The 15,904-nt window shown below is 40.9% G+C and overlaps 1 protein-coding gene across 1 annotated transcript; it reads left to right on the forward strand.

Moving 5' to 3' along the window:
- Window positions 1-7,976: 7,976 nt before the first annotated feature.
- Window positions 7,977-10,461, forward strand: LOC134071492 (protein jagunal homolog 1-B). The gene is made up of 3 exons (XM_062528235.1): window positions 7,977-8,349; window positions 8,920-9,017; window positions 9,406-10,461. The coding sequence occupies exons 2-3, from the start codon at window positions 8,929-8,931 to the stop codon at window positions 9,866-9,868; spliced, it is 552 nt and encodes a 183-aa protein (XP_062384219.1). The 5' UTR covers window positions 7,977-8,349; window positions 8,920-8,928; the 3' UTR covers window positions 9,869-10,461.
- The last annotated feature ends 5,443 nt before the right edge of the window (window positions 10,462-15,904 follow it).

A 15,904-nucleotide genomic window follows, 5' to 3' on the forward strand; every position in this document is an offset into this window, starting at 1 on the left:
TCTACCTATCTACCTAATAGCCAATGGACAGACTACTGTAGGTACAGCCAACCAGAATGCTGCTCCACTGTGGTCAATGTCTTGTCATCAGCGATGAATTTGCAAATAAACAACCATGGTCCACTGGCAGACAGACACAGCCTTGGAAATAACTCCCAGTCATCTCCTGAGCATAGTAATGCAATTTAGCCCAGCGCCGCCTGACCTTTCAAAGAAACATACTTAGATAGTACGGCTGGCAAATGAATGGAGAGTGATATGGCATATATATTTTAACTCCCTCATTGTATATTTCAGTGAGATTATGAGAAATAGACAGATACTGTAATATATGACAAATGGTAGTAGTAATGCTCTTAACTCTCAGAGAGATCCATAAGTAATAACTTTGCGGAGAGGCAACTCTAAAAAGAAATCCCTTCTTTCAAAGTCATACATTTAATAGGAAGCCAAGATCTTTATCGGATCTTGTGAGCAGCAAGCTTAATATGCATGAAATTCTTAGCAGCGGGTTACCTTGCAGAGGAGCATAAGAAAGGCCAGCCGACTCAAACTACAATCACATATTTTCTTGTTTTAGCCAAAAACAGATGCGTCACTGTTTTCCAAGAGACCTTCAGGGTACGCTACTAATTACCATACATACCCTGTGTGTGTGTGTGTGTGTGTGTGTGTGTGTGTGTGTGTGTGTGTGTGTGTGTGTGTGTGTGTGTGTGTGTGTGTGTGGAGAGAGAGTGTGTTTAAATCCGCTTTGTACTGTTTATTTCCTTTAGCCTACAATGTGTGCAGTTTATGCTCATCTGACTGCCTACATCATTACATTTTGGCGTTTATGATTTTACCTTTACTAAATGTGGTAAAGAAGACAGATGAGGCATGCTGATGTCATTTAGATTGAATTATCACGCCAGAGGGACAATATGTGAGCAGTCTGTGAAAAAAAACGTTTCTCAAAATCTAAAGCCATAAATGTATTCTTAAATACATTCAAATTAAGTCATATATATTTCTTAAATAAATATAACATATTTCTTAATTAATAAAACATTTGTTGTACTGACATCAACATTGTACAGTATACATGAAAAGTCAGAGAGCTAATAACAAGTGGAAAAAGCAGGCCAGCACTGATCAACAGGTTGCTATGTCGGAAAGTCTAGCCCATGCTCTTGTCTGAAGAAACAAAGCAACCTTGTATCATTTGAAAAGCATTAGTGAGACAGAACATGACATTACATCTGAACAGAGGAGAAGCCGCATAATTTCCTGTGTATGGCCAGACATGTCTGCGTAACTCTATTAGTGTGCTATGTGCAGTGGACGCCTGGGAAATCTGATTTGTGCCATAATTACTGCCTAGGAGTCCCTCTGTGTAGGATGGCTTAAGACATCCACAGAACGGACAAATACTACGAACACACATCCAACACACACAACAATCAAAAACATCTTAACAAACACAGATGATGGAAAAGGTCCCCATGTCAATGTCTGAAAATGCTTCAACACAGACACACAATATGTCTAGGTGCATCTTATATATACATGACTTTAAGAAGATTATAGGATGGCTACAGTAGCTGTACTCAACTGAGAAGCCAGAGATTGAGATGCTAATTTGCTGAACAGTGAACAGAAGCTGTGAATTGTGTAAAATGAGGGACTCTTACCTTCTGTATCTGAAGCGGAGGAGAGAAGTTTGGATGCTTTTCTGGGTTAAAAAAACCTGTTGTCTTGCGCTGTGAAGTTAGTCGGAGGGGAAAGACGGGGAGAGGACAAGAGAGCGAGAGGCGGGGCGGGGCAGGATGGAGGATGAAGAGAAAGCACCCATCTCTGCCCTGCGCTCTGCCTCCACCAGACGACACCACCTACACACACACACACACACACCACCCCTCCCACTGAGAACTGGAGGTACCCTGAGGAAACATGTACCATCTTCCCATGCCAACCAACTGCTAAGAGGACGTCTTGTGAGTTGTGACTGGAATAAAATTACATTAAATGGTACTCTAACACAAAGAAACCATATCTACCTCATTAAGACAGAGTTAAAAAAAAAACCTCCACCATTCTAGTAAGGGGCAGCCAATCAACTAATCAGATTAGTAACACTGCTTTTGGATTCCACTCCCATGCAGGAGAAGTGAAGTGAAGCAGCAGACTTCGGATGAATAAAACAATAACAATGTCCTTGCTGCTGTCAACCCTCACGGTTTTACAACTTATTTTGGCTTTTTTCCGTTGTCTTCCTGTTTTGATATTGTCCCATAAAAATCCTGCATCTTAACCCTCTGGAGTCTAAATCCCCCTGGGGATTTGGAAAACTGTCCCAAACACACATCTCAATCTCTGCTAGTTTTTGTCCTAGAAACATACATGACACCATTCAAAGCCTTTAATCAACTAGTTTCCAAATCTGTTTTAAAAGAGAATGTATCAATGGCACTTTGTAAAAACAATAAAAGGAAATCCTAGGATTTCAGGTGGTGTTTACACGACAACGTTTTTTTCAAAAACTGTGTTTTTTTTCATCAGTTAGGCCTTTCGTTTACACGACGACGCCATTTTGGAGGCTGAAAACGATGGTTTTTGAAAATTGCTTCTAGGGTGGAGGTTTTTGAAAACCCCGTTTTCGTTTTGCCGTGTAAAGGCACATCTGGGGTTTTTATGACGACACAGTCCTCTCACCTGCAGCAGGCCCATTCAAAAGGCCCATTCAACTTAATTTGCATTTGAAAGAGACACTCACTAAGGGCGTGTTCACACAAGGAGGTTTTTATTTACAGAAAACACTTGACCTGGGTGTTTTTTTAAAAGATAGAAAGCCTACAGGTTTTTTTTTTTTTATTCCCCCTAAACAGCACCGAACGTTAATTTCAATTCCCATGACAACTGCCGTTCTAGAGCACAAGACACATGCATAGTATATCTGCACCTCCACCCTCTTATACACTTACATGGCATGGCTTACATGTCTACCCTCATGTCCAACTCTTATATCATTACTATGTTAAGTTTATTTTAATTGTCCATATATTTATACTAGTACTGTTATTATTATTATATGCTTACATTTTGTACTGTACATATTTATTGCTGGTCACTAGAATTTAATCTTGCACTGTTGCACTGTTGGACTTATTTGCACTACCAACTTGACACACACCTCATACTGGATCACATCACAGTACCAATCCTCAGTACATTCATGCACATCTTATCTATAGTATTTTACTGCTCCTTTAGTCGTGTTGATTTGCTTTTTATTTTCCTGTTTACATTGTATTGTATGTTGTGTGTGGTGTCTTAAGCTGCTGGGACCTTGAATTTCCCCTTGGGGATCAATAGTATCAAAAGTATCTATCTATCTATCTATCTAAGTACCGTTACGTGATTGCTACTGGTTAGCTTAGCTTGCCAGATGAGCGGATGAAAACTGAAAATTAATTCTTACAATTATGGCCCAAAATGCCACCAATCGACCTCCAGATGGTCTCCTTATGGTAAATGTTGTGGTATAACTTGTTGGTCATGTCATATAGCTCTACATGTTCACTCACAAGAACAACTAGCTGTTCGGCTGGCATCTTTTTTCTTTGCTTTGGTCACATTTTTTTTCTGAAAAAATAACTTTCAATAAAGTTTCACTATGACACAAACTCTCGTTCACTGGTCAGCTGTCAAAAAAACACTTGACGCGGGGTGTTTTTTCTTGGAGAGTAGAAATTTCTCTACTTGAAAACCACCCAGGGTAGGTGGGAAAAAAGGCCGGTGGCGGCGGTTTAAAAAGCGCCCAGGACCTTTTTTTAAAAAAACCTCTCTGTATCATAGGAATATAATGTAAAACATCCACCCGCAACCGGTGAAAAATCCTCCTCGTGTGAACACGCCCTAAGTGGCACACCCTAAGTGACTTGTCCAATTTGTAGTAAAACTACATTACATTTTGTAATGTTCTTTTAACTTATATGAAGTCAACACCGTTGTTTTCAAAGTACAAACTTCAAAAGTCTCAGCTAGATATATTTATAATGTGTTTTTTAACTTTGACCTTTGAAAATAATTTTTTAAATAGTTGTGCTTAAACTGAATTATAATAAAAAGTAATTTCATTACATCCACTTTACTCTCATGTAATTATTGTGGAGGACCTCTAGAATACAACCATGTGCACTTTTGCATACCGGTATATGGTTATATAATAGGTATGGAAGCCCATTTCCGCCATTCCCTCTTACCTGCAGAAATGCACTAGCCTAGATATCTAGACGCCCCTAGCGGCAGCAAATGTAATTTGGCTGGCGGGGCAGTCTAGCAACGCTCCGTAGAGCTAAGGAGCTGAGAAATGGAAAATAAAAGTGGGCCAATCACAGCGTGTATAGAGTCAGTGGGTGGGCTTAACATAATGGTGACTGACATGCGACCAGAAGTTGCGACGGTAACGCATCCTGTTATTTGAAAACAAGAAGATGATTCGTTTAGCGTTATCCTATTGCGTGGAGAGGGAAGGTTACGCATCCTGCTACTTGAAAACAAGAAGATGATTCGTTTAGCGCTATCCTATTGCGGGGAGGGAATTTGAAAGACAACTGTTTATCCCACCCCTCCGATTGCGCCCTGTCTACGGTGAGTGTCCAGACCCTACATCTTGATGTGGGTCTGGCTCGTCAGGCTACCATTAATGTTGAAGTGAACGCAAATTTCTACAAAGCAATGGTAATTAATCAAAAGTATTTAATGCAAAATAAGCAACTGCATAAGTATTCACCTCCCTTAAAGTGACTGACCTCAATCAACAGCAGTCCAGCCAATTGGTGCTAATAGTCTCACAATTAGTGAAATGTTGTTCGCCTGAGTGCAGTGAATGTGTATAGTATATAATTCCTCAATGTGTATAATTCAACAATGAATCACCACAAACTGAGTGACCGTTCAAGAAGAATAATGGTGGGGGAGGCCACCAAGGCACCTATGACCAACTTCGAAGAAGTTAAAAGCTTCAGCAGCTGAGATGAGAGAAAAAATAAAACATTTTGCCAGTCAAAAGTTCTTCTCCAAAGCTCTGTGGCCGAGTGGCAAAGCTCTTTTTTTGCAAAGAAAATGCAGTAGCATTGCAGTATCAAGGTGTGCAAGCCTGAGGCCTGTTCATTAATTACAACCAAAGGTGCATTCACTAAATGCGACTTAAAGGGGGTGAATATTTATGCAATCGCTTAGCCTATTTTGCATTAGCCTATACAGTTTTAATTCATTAACATTACTTTGTAGAAGTCTGCCTTCACTTTGACATTAAAGAGGGTTTTTTTGTAAATTATTCTAGAAAAGGCAAAATTAAATTGATGGGGGGTGTACCTGTGTGTGTGAGTGAGTTTGTGTGTGTGTGTTTGTGTGTGGGCGGGGGGTGTGTTGTGTGTTTGGGTGGGGGGGGGGCAATAAGAGTATGGTGTGTGTTTGGGGGGTATACTGTAATGGTGTGTGTGTGTGCGTGTGTTTTGGAGGGGATCGAGGGTGCAGTGATGGGTCATCGGGTGTTTCAGGTCTTTGATCATCAGACACCTCGGATCCAAATGAAGAAACTGAATGAGAAATTTGAGTCTCACTGGTTCTGACTTCTGTGGGAGATTTTCCCGGGATAATTACTACTAACCGGCATTTATTGTTCCGATTGACCTTTCTTTATCATTCAAAAGTTATAGCTTTGGAAGCCTGCGGGGGTGGAGTGGCCCCGGACCAAACACCATTTTTCCATAAAGGTCTACTTGGGCTATATGCCCACCTAGTTTGATGTCCCCCAGTCTTAGCCCTAGGCTACGGTGAAGAAGAAGAACGCCTAGTGGCAGGCAGTTGATAGCACCACGCACAGGTCGTTAGGCTACAGGGCTCAAAGCAAGGACATTTTCTGTGCTTGAAGTTAAGGTATCCGACATTTGTGAAGATCTAATATTGCCTACTTTCAAATCTTGTCCCACGCCTGAATTCAGGCACAATTCAGGTGTCTTTATGTGGCCACTGTGTTCACTGTGGCCTTTGAACATTTTGCACTGATATCATTTGCTGATCTGTCTGATATTGTCTCATGAAAAGCTCTACTTCTGCAAATGATGCTATTCCCTCATGTTTTTTTAAGGAGATATGGGATGTCATTGGCTACGATGCTCTGGCTATATTAAACTCCAGCCTAGCTATGGCATAGCTCCTCAGTGTTTTAAACAGGCCATAGTGCAACCTCTTTTAAAGAAACATAACCTAGAAGTTAGTGTTTTAAGTAACTACAGACCAATATCAAAACTGCCTTTCTTGAGCAAAGTATTAGAAAAAGTTGTGTCTTCACAACTATCAGCTTTTTAAAACTGAGAACAGTATCTATGAGGCTTTTCAATCAGGTTTCAGGGCATTTCACAGTAGGAGTCTGCTCTACTAAAAGTGACCAATGACTTGTTGTTGAATGCTGGAAACTGTTCTGTTTTGGTTTTGCTAGATTGAAGTGTGGCTTTTGTGGACCATGATATAGCCTACTCATTGAGCACCTGGAACACTGTGTTGGAATTAGGGGATTGGCTCTTCATTGGTTTATTTCATACATAAAGCACAGATCCTACACAGTTAACATTGGTTCATGCTCCTCTGCACCCGCTGCTATGACCTCTGGGGTCCCACAGGAGTCTATCTTGGGCCCTCTTCTCTTTTCTCTGTACATGCTTCCGCTAGGTCAAATTATTTGCAAACATAATGTCTCTTTTCACTGCTATGCGGATGATCTGCAATTATATCTACCTCTGTCCATTGGAAACCAGTGTGCTATTGATAAGCTAATTGACTGTATCAGGGATATAAAAACTTGGATGGCTCACAGTTTCCTGCAGTTAAGTGCCAACAAGACTGAGGTTATTCTGTTAGGTCCTACCAAACAACCGGAAGGCCTGAGAGGAACCCTGGGCCCTCTTACCCCATCTTTGAAGCTACAAGTCAGAAATCTTGGAGTGATCTTTGATACTGATTTAAAAATTGACAAACAGATAAATGCCGCTTTCAGCTAACAATAGCTAAACTAAAATATTTTTTAACTGCAGTAGATCTGGAAAAAGTCATAGGCTACACGCTTTTATTACCTCCAGATTAGACTATTGCAATGCCCTTTAAACTGGAATTAATGAATCATCTCTTTCAAGATACAAAACGCAGCAGCTAGCTGCTTATCAGGACAAGAAAACAACAACACATCACTCATGTACTGGCCGCCTTGCACTGGCTTCCTGTTAGATTTAGAATCAGGTTATGTATCAAACACTCCATCACGACCACTGGTCTGCATCCCATATGCGCGCCTACACTCCCACACCCAGAAGGGTGACCGTGCTTTCAGCATCCATGTAGCCTACCATACCTCTGGAACAGTCTACATGATCTTAAATCAGTCTGTCACTGGTTTTAAATATCTTCTTAAAACCTATTTATTCAGACTAGCTTGTAACAGTCTTTGAGTTCCTGTGTAACAAATGGATGTTGATGCCACCTAGGCCTAGGCTATCCTTGATATGTTCTATGTCTTTCTCTGTTGTTTTGGTTGTTGTCTGGAGGTGTACGCTGTTGTTTATGTTTCTATTGTCTTTAATCTGTGTATTTTTACCTGTGAAGCGCTTTGGTATGAAATGCTGTACAAATTAAACTTACTTAGGCCTACTTATCAGCTAGGCTATCAGCTGCAGCTTGTGTGCGTGGCCGAATGTTAACCGTACACGCTTTGATGTTCAGTTCAGTTGAAGTTTACAGTTTGAAAATATTTAAAGTTGCACGTACACTTTAAAAGTACTTCATACTTGACGGGGTTAGTTTACAAAATAGATTATGTCAACATTACATTCAATGCTTGAATCCAGAGGAGGCCTCACTTCATCCCTCTCTCCAGTGACTCGACATCCAACTCGGTAGGTGGCGGTATCATAGAATAATTTGCTATGTGCCATATAGCAATGAAGAAGAAATGGAAGTCGACAGCTCAGCTGCTCACGTTGCCTTAACCAGAACTCTCCCTCTCTCATAGAGTATTTGCAGTGTGTCTTTACCTGGGAGAGGTAGACTACAGCATTCTTATTAGTCGTTGACCAGAGGTGTCTACAACATTAAGATCAGATGGCAATTCTGTAACTTAGCATGCACTGCACGCTAATGGAATCGTTTTAGTTAACCAACAAGCTAGCGTGGACTGTTACTTCTGGTTAATGCTGTCGTCAGTGAAATAGCAGCTAACGCAGGAAGCTCGACATACAAAACTCTAGCTAAGTACCAAACTATTTCTGGTATCTAAACTGCATCTCTTACTGGGATCAAGTCACCTATCGTGTAAAGGTAAGCATTTTTTGTAACATTCTGAAAACGAAGAAGAAGAAAAACAGTTGATGGGTTTACTGAACTTCCCATATTAGTCCATTCATTTCCAATGTTTGTTCCCATGCCAGTGACTCGAAATTGTGACAAGAACGCTGGGTAGAACGTGCCAAAGTCAAAGTGCACATCCAAATTGTCCGACTGGGCAGCTGGCAATGTGGCAGTTAACCTAGTTAACTCTCGTTTGAATATTTCCTACTACCACCAAGATCTGCACCCTTACTGTTATTATTAACGCTACTGCTTGTGTTTAGGAAACATTTCCTTCTCAGCTTTCACATAATGGTCAGACACCTCCTTTGAGGCCGCTACTCAGAAAGCTCAATTTCTCTAACATCAGAAGTTTCGGAAAGGTTAGCTTTGTCCATGCATTGAGTCTATGCGTATGCGTGTCCTTATGCACATGTGGCTTAGGCAATTACCTACGATTTCCTGTTCTTATGAAGTTGTTCGAACACTAATACGTGTGGTTTAATCAACAAAACGATATTTTGAAGTCTCCGAATGATTTGTTTTCTCCTATGTGTTCAGGTACCGACCATGGCCTCGCGAGCTGGCCCACGAGCAACTGGGACGGATGGAAGTGACTTCCAGCACCGGGAGCGAGTCGCCTCGCACTATCAAATGAGGTAATTGAGCTAACCACCTTTGCTTGGATCAGTTACACGATTGAAAGGATTTCTCAGATAGAGCTTGCAATTTCTCAGAAGGCAAAGTGTAAGACATTCCTTATGCCCAGGTCTCTCAAGTTTGGATATCATCAAAGCTGAAAGCTGAAGTTGCTTAATAATATAAAATGACGAGATTAATATGTTGTTGAGTTGTCCTTAGGGAATTTTAAGACCTATGTTGCGCAATAAATATAGCAATTTGCCGTATTATGACAGTTTGTCAAATGGATGTTTACTGTCACGTATATTGTACTGTAATTCTTTTTGACAGTATATATTATAATACTGTAATGTAATGTGATGTAAAGTATATACATTAATCATCCCTCCCCCTTCACTGTTGTAGTGTGGCACTGAAATCTGAGATCCGCAAGCTGAACATTGTCCATGTGATCATCTGGCTGCTGATATTGGCTCAGGTGACGGTGAGCCAGCTGAACCTGGTCTCGCACGACGTGGTGGCCAGCCCTTACAACTGGGAGTACCCTTATCTCCTCAGCCTCTTCCCCACCATCTTCAGCTTCATGGCCATGCCCCGCAATAACATCAGCTACCTGGTCATCTCCATGATCAGTGCCGGGCTCTTCTGCATCGCGCCCATGATATATGGAGGCATGGAGATGTTCCCGGTGGCCCAGCAGCTCTACCGCCACGGCAAGGCCTACCGCTTCATCTTCGGCTTTTCGGCCGTGTCCGTCATGTACCTGGTGATGGTCATCGCCGTGCAAGTGCACGCCTGGCAGATCTATTACAGTAAACAGCTGTTGGATTCCTGGTTCACCTCCACGCAAGACAAAAAGAAGAAATAGACTGACACAACAGACCTTTTTTAAGGATTGGACAGGATGTGGTCATTTCAACTTGTCAATCAGTTATCCCTCTCCCACTGATGCTAGTATTTTTTAATATGTTTCATCACGGCCATGCTTAAGAGTTTAGAATTGCTCTGCACTGTTTGACGAAACAAGGTGTACTGTCTCTGTCCCTGTCTAAAAGTCTTACTCCCATCATCTCATTGCCCAGCCTGGGACAAAGATTAAGATGCGCCAATTACAGACTGTCTTTGGTTTCACCTTCTTGGCTTAAGCTCGACCTGCTTGCCTCTTGATCTGCTCTCTCCATTCCTGACGGCTTATCTGCTCACTGTCTGTAATCTGTCCGTTTGGCGGATGCCTTTATGTCTCGTTGGCCAGAGGTAGGATAGGGTAGGGATTTTCCTTGGCCAAACCACACCTGATAAGCAGTGAGGGGAAGTGCAATTAGGATCTGTCTGTGCCACAATGTGTCCACTCTGCGCCTCATTCCCAAACACACACACACACACACACACACACTGTTTTTTTCCCTGTTGCCTGTCTCCTAACTTAATTTAATTGGTAATAAATTCTGGACTGAAAAAATATCCTAGCTGGCTTTTATTTTTCGTGTTCAAGTGAAAATGTTCACCATTGTCAGAATTTTAGAACTTGTATAAACATATACACAAAACATATATTAGATATACACTATATTGCCAAAAGTATTCTCTCACCTGTCTTGGCTCAGTCACATTCCATCCTAAATCCATAGGGTTTATTATAACATCAGTCCACTCTTAGCAGCTATAATAGCTTCAACTCTTCTGTGAAGACTGGTCAGGACTCTGCACAGCAGACTCTGTCCTCCATGCCTTTATGGACCTTGCTTTGTTCACTGGTGCACAGTCATGTTGGAACATGATATCGCCATCCCCACAAAGTTGGGAGCATGGAACTGTCCAAAATCTCTTGGTTAGTTCCTTTCACTGAAACTAAGGGACCAAGACCAGCTCGGGCATGGCCCCTTCCTGTTCCAACATGATTGTGAACCAGTGCACAAGGTCCATAAAGACATGGTGTGAATGAAATTGACTGATTTGCACAGAGTCTTGACCTCAACCCAATAGAACACCCTTGGGATGAATTAGAGTGGATACTGAGAGCCAATCTCCTTGTCCAACATCAGTGTGTGACACAAATGTGCTTATAGATCATAGCACTGCAGCCACAGGAAGGCTCTTGCCTATTTGCTTAGTTCAATCAAGCTGCTGAACTTTGTTTTTTTTTTTGGCCAGACAGTGTATATTGTAAGCATAAACAAAGACAGAAAACCAAGAAGAATAAGTCCTTACTGAGGTCTTTAAGACTTTAAGATCTGGTCATAGCTATAGCATAATGCAGTTGTGCTTGCAGCATTGTTACATGGCTGCTTTCCCAAGGGTGTTCCTCACTTTGGTGGACAACAGCTGTCAAAAGTCCAAAATGCAGTTGCATGGCTAAAACAGCAGGGGACAATAAGGAGTCACTAAAGCTTATTTTCAAATGACTGATATGAGGTGGTGCACATCACAGTGTTGCATATTATGGCAAGTGCAACTACAGGATACCTTCAGTCATGGTTATGGTTATGGTTATGCTACTTTGAGTTGTACCTGTAAACACATTTGTTTTTGGAAGTGGAAGCCTTTTTGTTTTATTGTTTATTTCTTCTAATTATTTTTGATACATCATGGCTATGTTTCAGTACATAATACTTGTGATCATGTCAGGTAAGGTGATTAGGAAAGCTAAGAGAAGAATGATTGAACTTGATGTTAAGATTGCATTCAGAGTTTGGCATGGAGTCTAAAAATCTGGTGGTATATTGTAGAGTATAATATTCATGATTACTTTCCTCCTCAGTGATGTAAATGAAGTGTTTGTATGGATATCTTTGGATGTGTATGTCAATGAGTTTGGTCCCTATAATGGTTATTAGTTTAGTTTTTGGAGAGACCATGCACTAGAGGAGTCAGTGGTGCAGAAGAGATCATTTTTAACATCAGTTAAGGAAATCTGACATTTTTCTAAACATAACCCTGCTAGATGTCACTACAAGGTCACCATAAGTAACATAATTTGTTTTGTTTCGTATTCTTTCATGCTTCTTTCATGTTTTTTTCACAGGCACCTCAGTCCGTATCATTGATGGAAACAGCGCAACATGTGAGTTTATGCATATGAATATGATGAGGAAAGCTTAAAGTTGGAAGTGGCTTTGCATGTCATGTAAAAATGGCATTTTGTTTAAAGATGAAGAAAGCTGTTTTTACTGTATTATGGAGCCCCTAAGGCAGGGGTGTCAAACTAATTTTGCTCAGGGGGACACATGGAGGAAAATCCATTCCCTCGCGGGTCGGACCGGTAAAATCATGGCATAATAACTTAAAAATAACAACAACTTCAGATTTTTTTTTTTTTTTAGTTTGTTTCAAAAAAGTGCAAAAACATTCTGAAAATTGTACACAAAAACTGTAGGCCTACACATCACAAGTAGGCTAAACAAAATGCAGTGACAAACTCTTTAAATTACATTCTGAGGACAAAATTGGTGCAATTTCAAGAACTACACACTATTGATTGAAAATAAAAGTGCAATGCAATTCAATAATTTAAATAAAATTTCTATTTCAATACAACAAACTTATGAATGATGAATTATTACAGAAAATCACACACTATTCACTTTCTTTTAATCTCCAAAGAATATTCATTTTCACAGAACTATAGCATAAGTGTCTCAGGGTGCATAAGTTATGCAGCATTTTAAGTGCATTCAACCCACTGTGTATTTTACTCCTGAAACCTGGCATCTTTTAGCTTTCACAAGTGCATCAATATCAGGCTTCACATCCTGTGTCACTAATTTCATTCAAGTGCTTGTGTGTGAGCCTTGAACACAGCTTTGTTTTGTTGATGGTCATCACTGAGACAACTTGCTCACAAAGATATGTGGTTCCAAACATGGATAACACTTCTGCAGCAAGGGCTGTCAGGTTGAGGTAACCTGGCAAGAGACTGATAAAATGTGTCCAAGCCTGTGCCGAATTTGCCCTTCAAATCTGAGTCACACCATTTTTGGAAATAAGCTAATTTTCCACCTCCCCTCGAGCAAAACAATTGATATTTACCCTTTTCCCGTTCATCCAGCCATTCTGTGAGTCTGGCGATTACAACTTTTAACTTCAGCCTAGCATAGATCATTGAATCAGATTGGACCATTAGCATCTCGCCTGCTAGCATCATGCTTAAAAGTGACTAAGATTTCCGGTAGTTTACCCATTTAAATGTGTCTCTTCTCAAGTTAGAAAGTGCAATAAGACCAACTGAAAATGAAACCTGACGTTTTTCTAGGCTGATTTGACATGGAACTACACTCTCATCTGGCGTAATAATCATGGGAAGTTGCAGACGTACCATGGGCGCAGTGATATCTGAAAATAGTCCCCATAGGCAACAAGCAGTAGTAGTGTGTGATACCACTGCACCCATGGTATGTTTGGTATGATGACTTTCTATAGGCACTGTACATCCCACCCTCCTGCGATACAGCCATGCAGCACTGTTTTGTCGGGTAGCGGATCTGTAGTTTGATGGAATGACATACAGTAAGAAACTATACATTTGAATGCTTTCATATGATCATGCAACATACTCTACCTTGTCTGTGGACCGTGTTATTTGCTAGATAAACAAATAGCATGTGTGTGACAGAAGAAAAGTGCTTTAGTGTTGATTTGAAGTTTTAAATTATACAGACCTCAATACCGATGCAGGCAAAACATCTGTCCTTGAGTATTGAGACATTAGTGCAGCCTTTGACACAGTTGGATCACAGACTGGAACATCAATGACAATAAAGTTGAATCTAATCGAATCTAATCTAGTTATCAACTGCCTCAAATCATGCCTGAAAATAACTTATTTGTTGCCCTCTGTACCGCAACACTAAATAAACAATACATTCTATGTAGCATATATGAATAAATGGATGAATTATTGCTTGATGGAAAAATATGGTTTTCCATCAACAGCGCTAGATGGTTTTCCATCAACAGTTGTAGTGAATGGAACACTTCTAGCAAATTTATCAAAGGCAGCGAATGTCCTACAGTGCAAGTATGTGCGGGCTGACTCAGAGTGAATGAATGAATTAAGGCCTTTTATTTTCACTATACACATGTAAAATGAGATTAAAAGCAGCTCCTATTTCAGTGTCAACATGTACGTAAGATAATAAATAAGATAAATATAGCTGTATAAATATAATGCTATTTTTTTTTCTCATGCATAATCAGGTGTACTTTCCACTGGTTGAAAGAGGAATTACTGCAGTATATTGATTTATGATGGTCTATTTTACTGTCATGATGAGTGAATATTAGAATGATTCCACTCCATACAGGTTTGCATGGCCCCAGAAATTATGCTGTTTACAAGAAGAGCCACTCATGATACTAATGAAGTGAGGAATCAGAGTGCAATTGCAGTCAGAATAATTTAACTTTTACTGTGCTAATTTCACAACCATCCTTTATAAAATAAAACAATACAAAAAGTAGTGCAACTTGCAATAGCTATATTTTGCTTCTTCAAGTTCAAGCCTCTGTGTAATGTTGTATCTTTCTAATTGAACTGCCTGCTTCTTTGTCTGTATCTCTTTTCCAGCACTATTCACTACAGCCAAAAACACCGAGCCCCCTTCAATGTATACTCGTTTAGCTGAATACCATACAGCTCCCTTCACTCCTGCCACATCAAGTACAGTTGTCTTTAGTGCTGTAACGGCAACTGCCACACCTAGCAAGTCTCTGTCAAGTTTTCCTACTTCTTATACTGATATCTTAACCAACGTCTCTACACGTGGAACATCGTCTCCATTAGAAAAAACATCTATTACACATATTCCTACAACAGACTCCACCTCTACAGATCCTCCAATTACCACCTCCATCCTTGGCACATCCCCTCCATTAGAAACCACATCTATTACACATATTCCTACAACAGACTCCACCTCTACAAATCCTCCAATCACCACCTCCATCCTTGGCACATCCCCTCCATTAGAAACCACATCTATTACACATATTCCTACAACAGACTCCACCTCTACAAATCCTCCAATCGCCACCTCCATCCTTGGCACATCCCCTCCATTAGAAACCACATCTATTACACATATTCCTACAACAGATTCCACCTCTACAAATCCTCCAATCGCCACCTCCATCCTTGGCACATCCCCTCCATTAGAAACCACATCTATTACACACACTCCTTTTTTTTATTTTTTTAAAGATTATTTTTTTGGGCTTTTTATGCCTTTAATGGACAGGACAGTAGAGAGAATGACAGGAAGTGAGTGGGAGAGAGAGTCGGGGTGGGATCCGGAAAGGACCACGGGGCGGGAATCGAACCCGGGTCGCTGGCGTACGGTGCAGGTGCCCCAGCCAGTTGCGCCACTGCTGGGGCCTATTACACACACTCCTACAACAGATTCCACCTCTACAAATCCTCCAATCGCCACCTCCATCCTTGGCACATCCCCTCCATTAGAAACCACATCTATTACACACACTCCTACAACAGATTCCACCTCTACAAATCCTCCAATCGCCACCTCCATCCTTGGCACATCCCCTCCATTAGAAACCACATCTATTATATATATTCCTACAACAGACTCCACCTCTACAAATCCTCCAATCGCCACCTCCATCCTTGGCACATCCCCTCCATTAGAAACCACATCTATTACACACACTCCTACAACAGACTCCACCTCTACAAATCCTCCAATCACCACCTCCATCCTTGGCACATCCCCTCCATTAGAAACCACATCTATTACACATATTCCTACAACAGATTCCACCTCTACAAATCCTCCATTCACCACCTCCATCCTTGGCACATCCCCTCCATTAGAAACCACATCTATTACACACACTCCTACAACAGATTCCACCTCTACAAATCCTCCAATCGCCACCTCCATCCTTGGCA

Source organism: Sardina pilchardus, chromosome 23 (assembly GCF_963854185.1).
Source record: "Sardina pilchardus chromosome 23, fSarPil1.1, whole genome shotgun sequence".
Classification (NCBI taxonomy): domain Eukaryota; kingdom Metazoa; phylum Chordata; class Actinopteri; order Clupeiformes; family Clupeidae; genus Sardina; species Sardina pilchardus.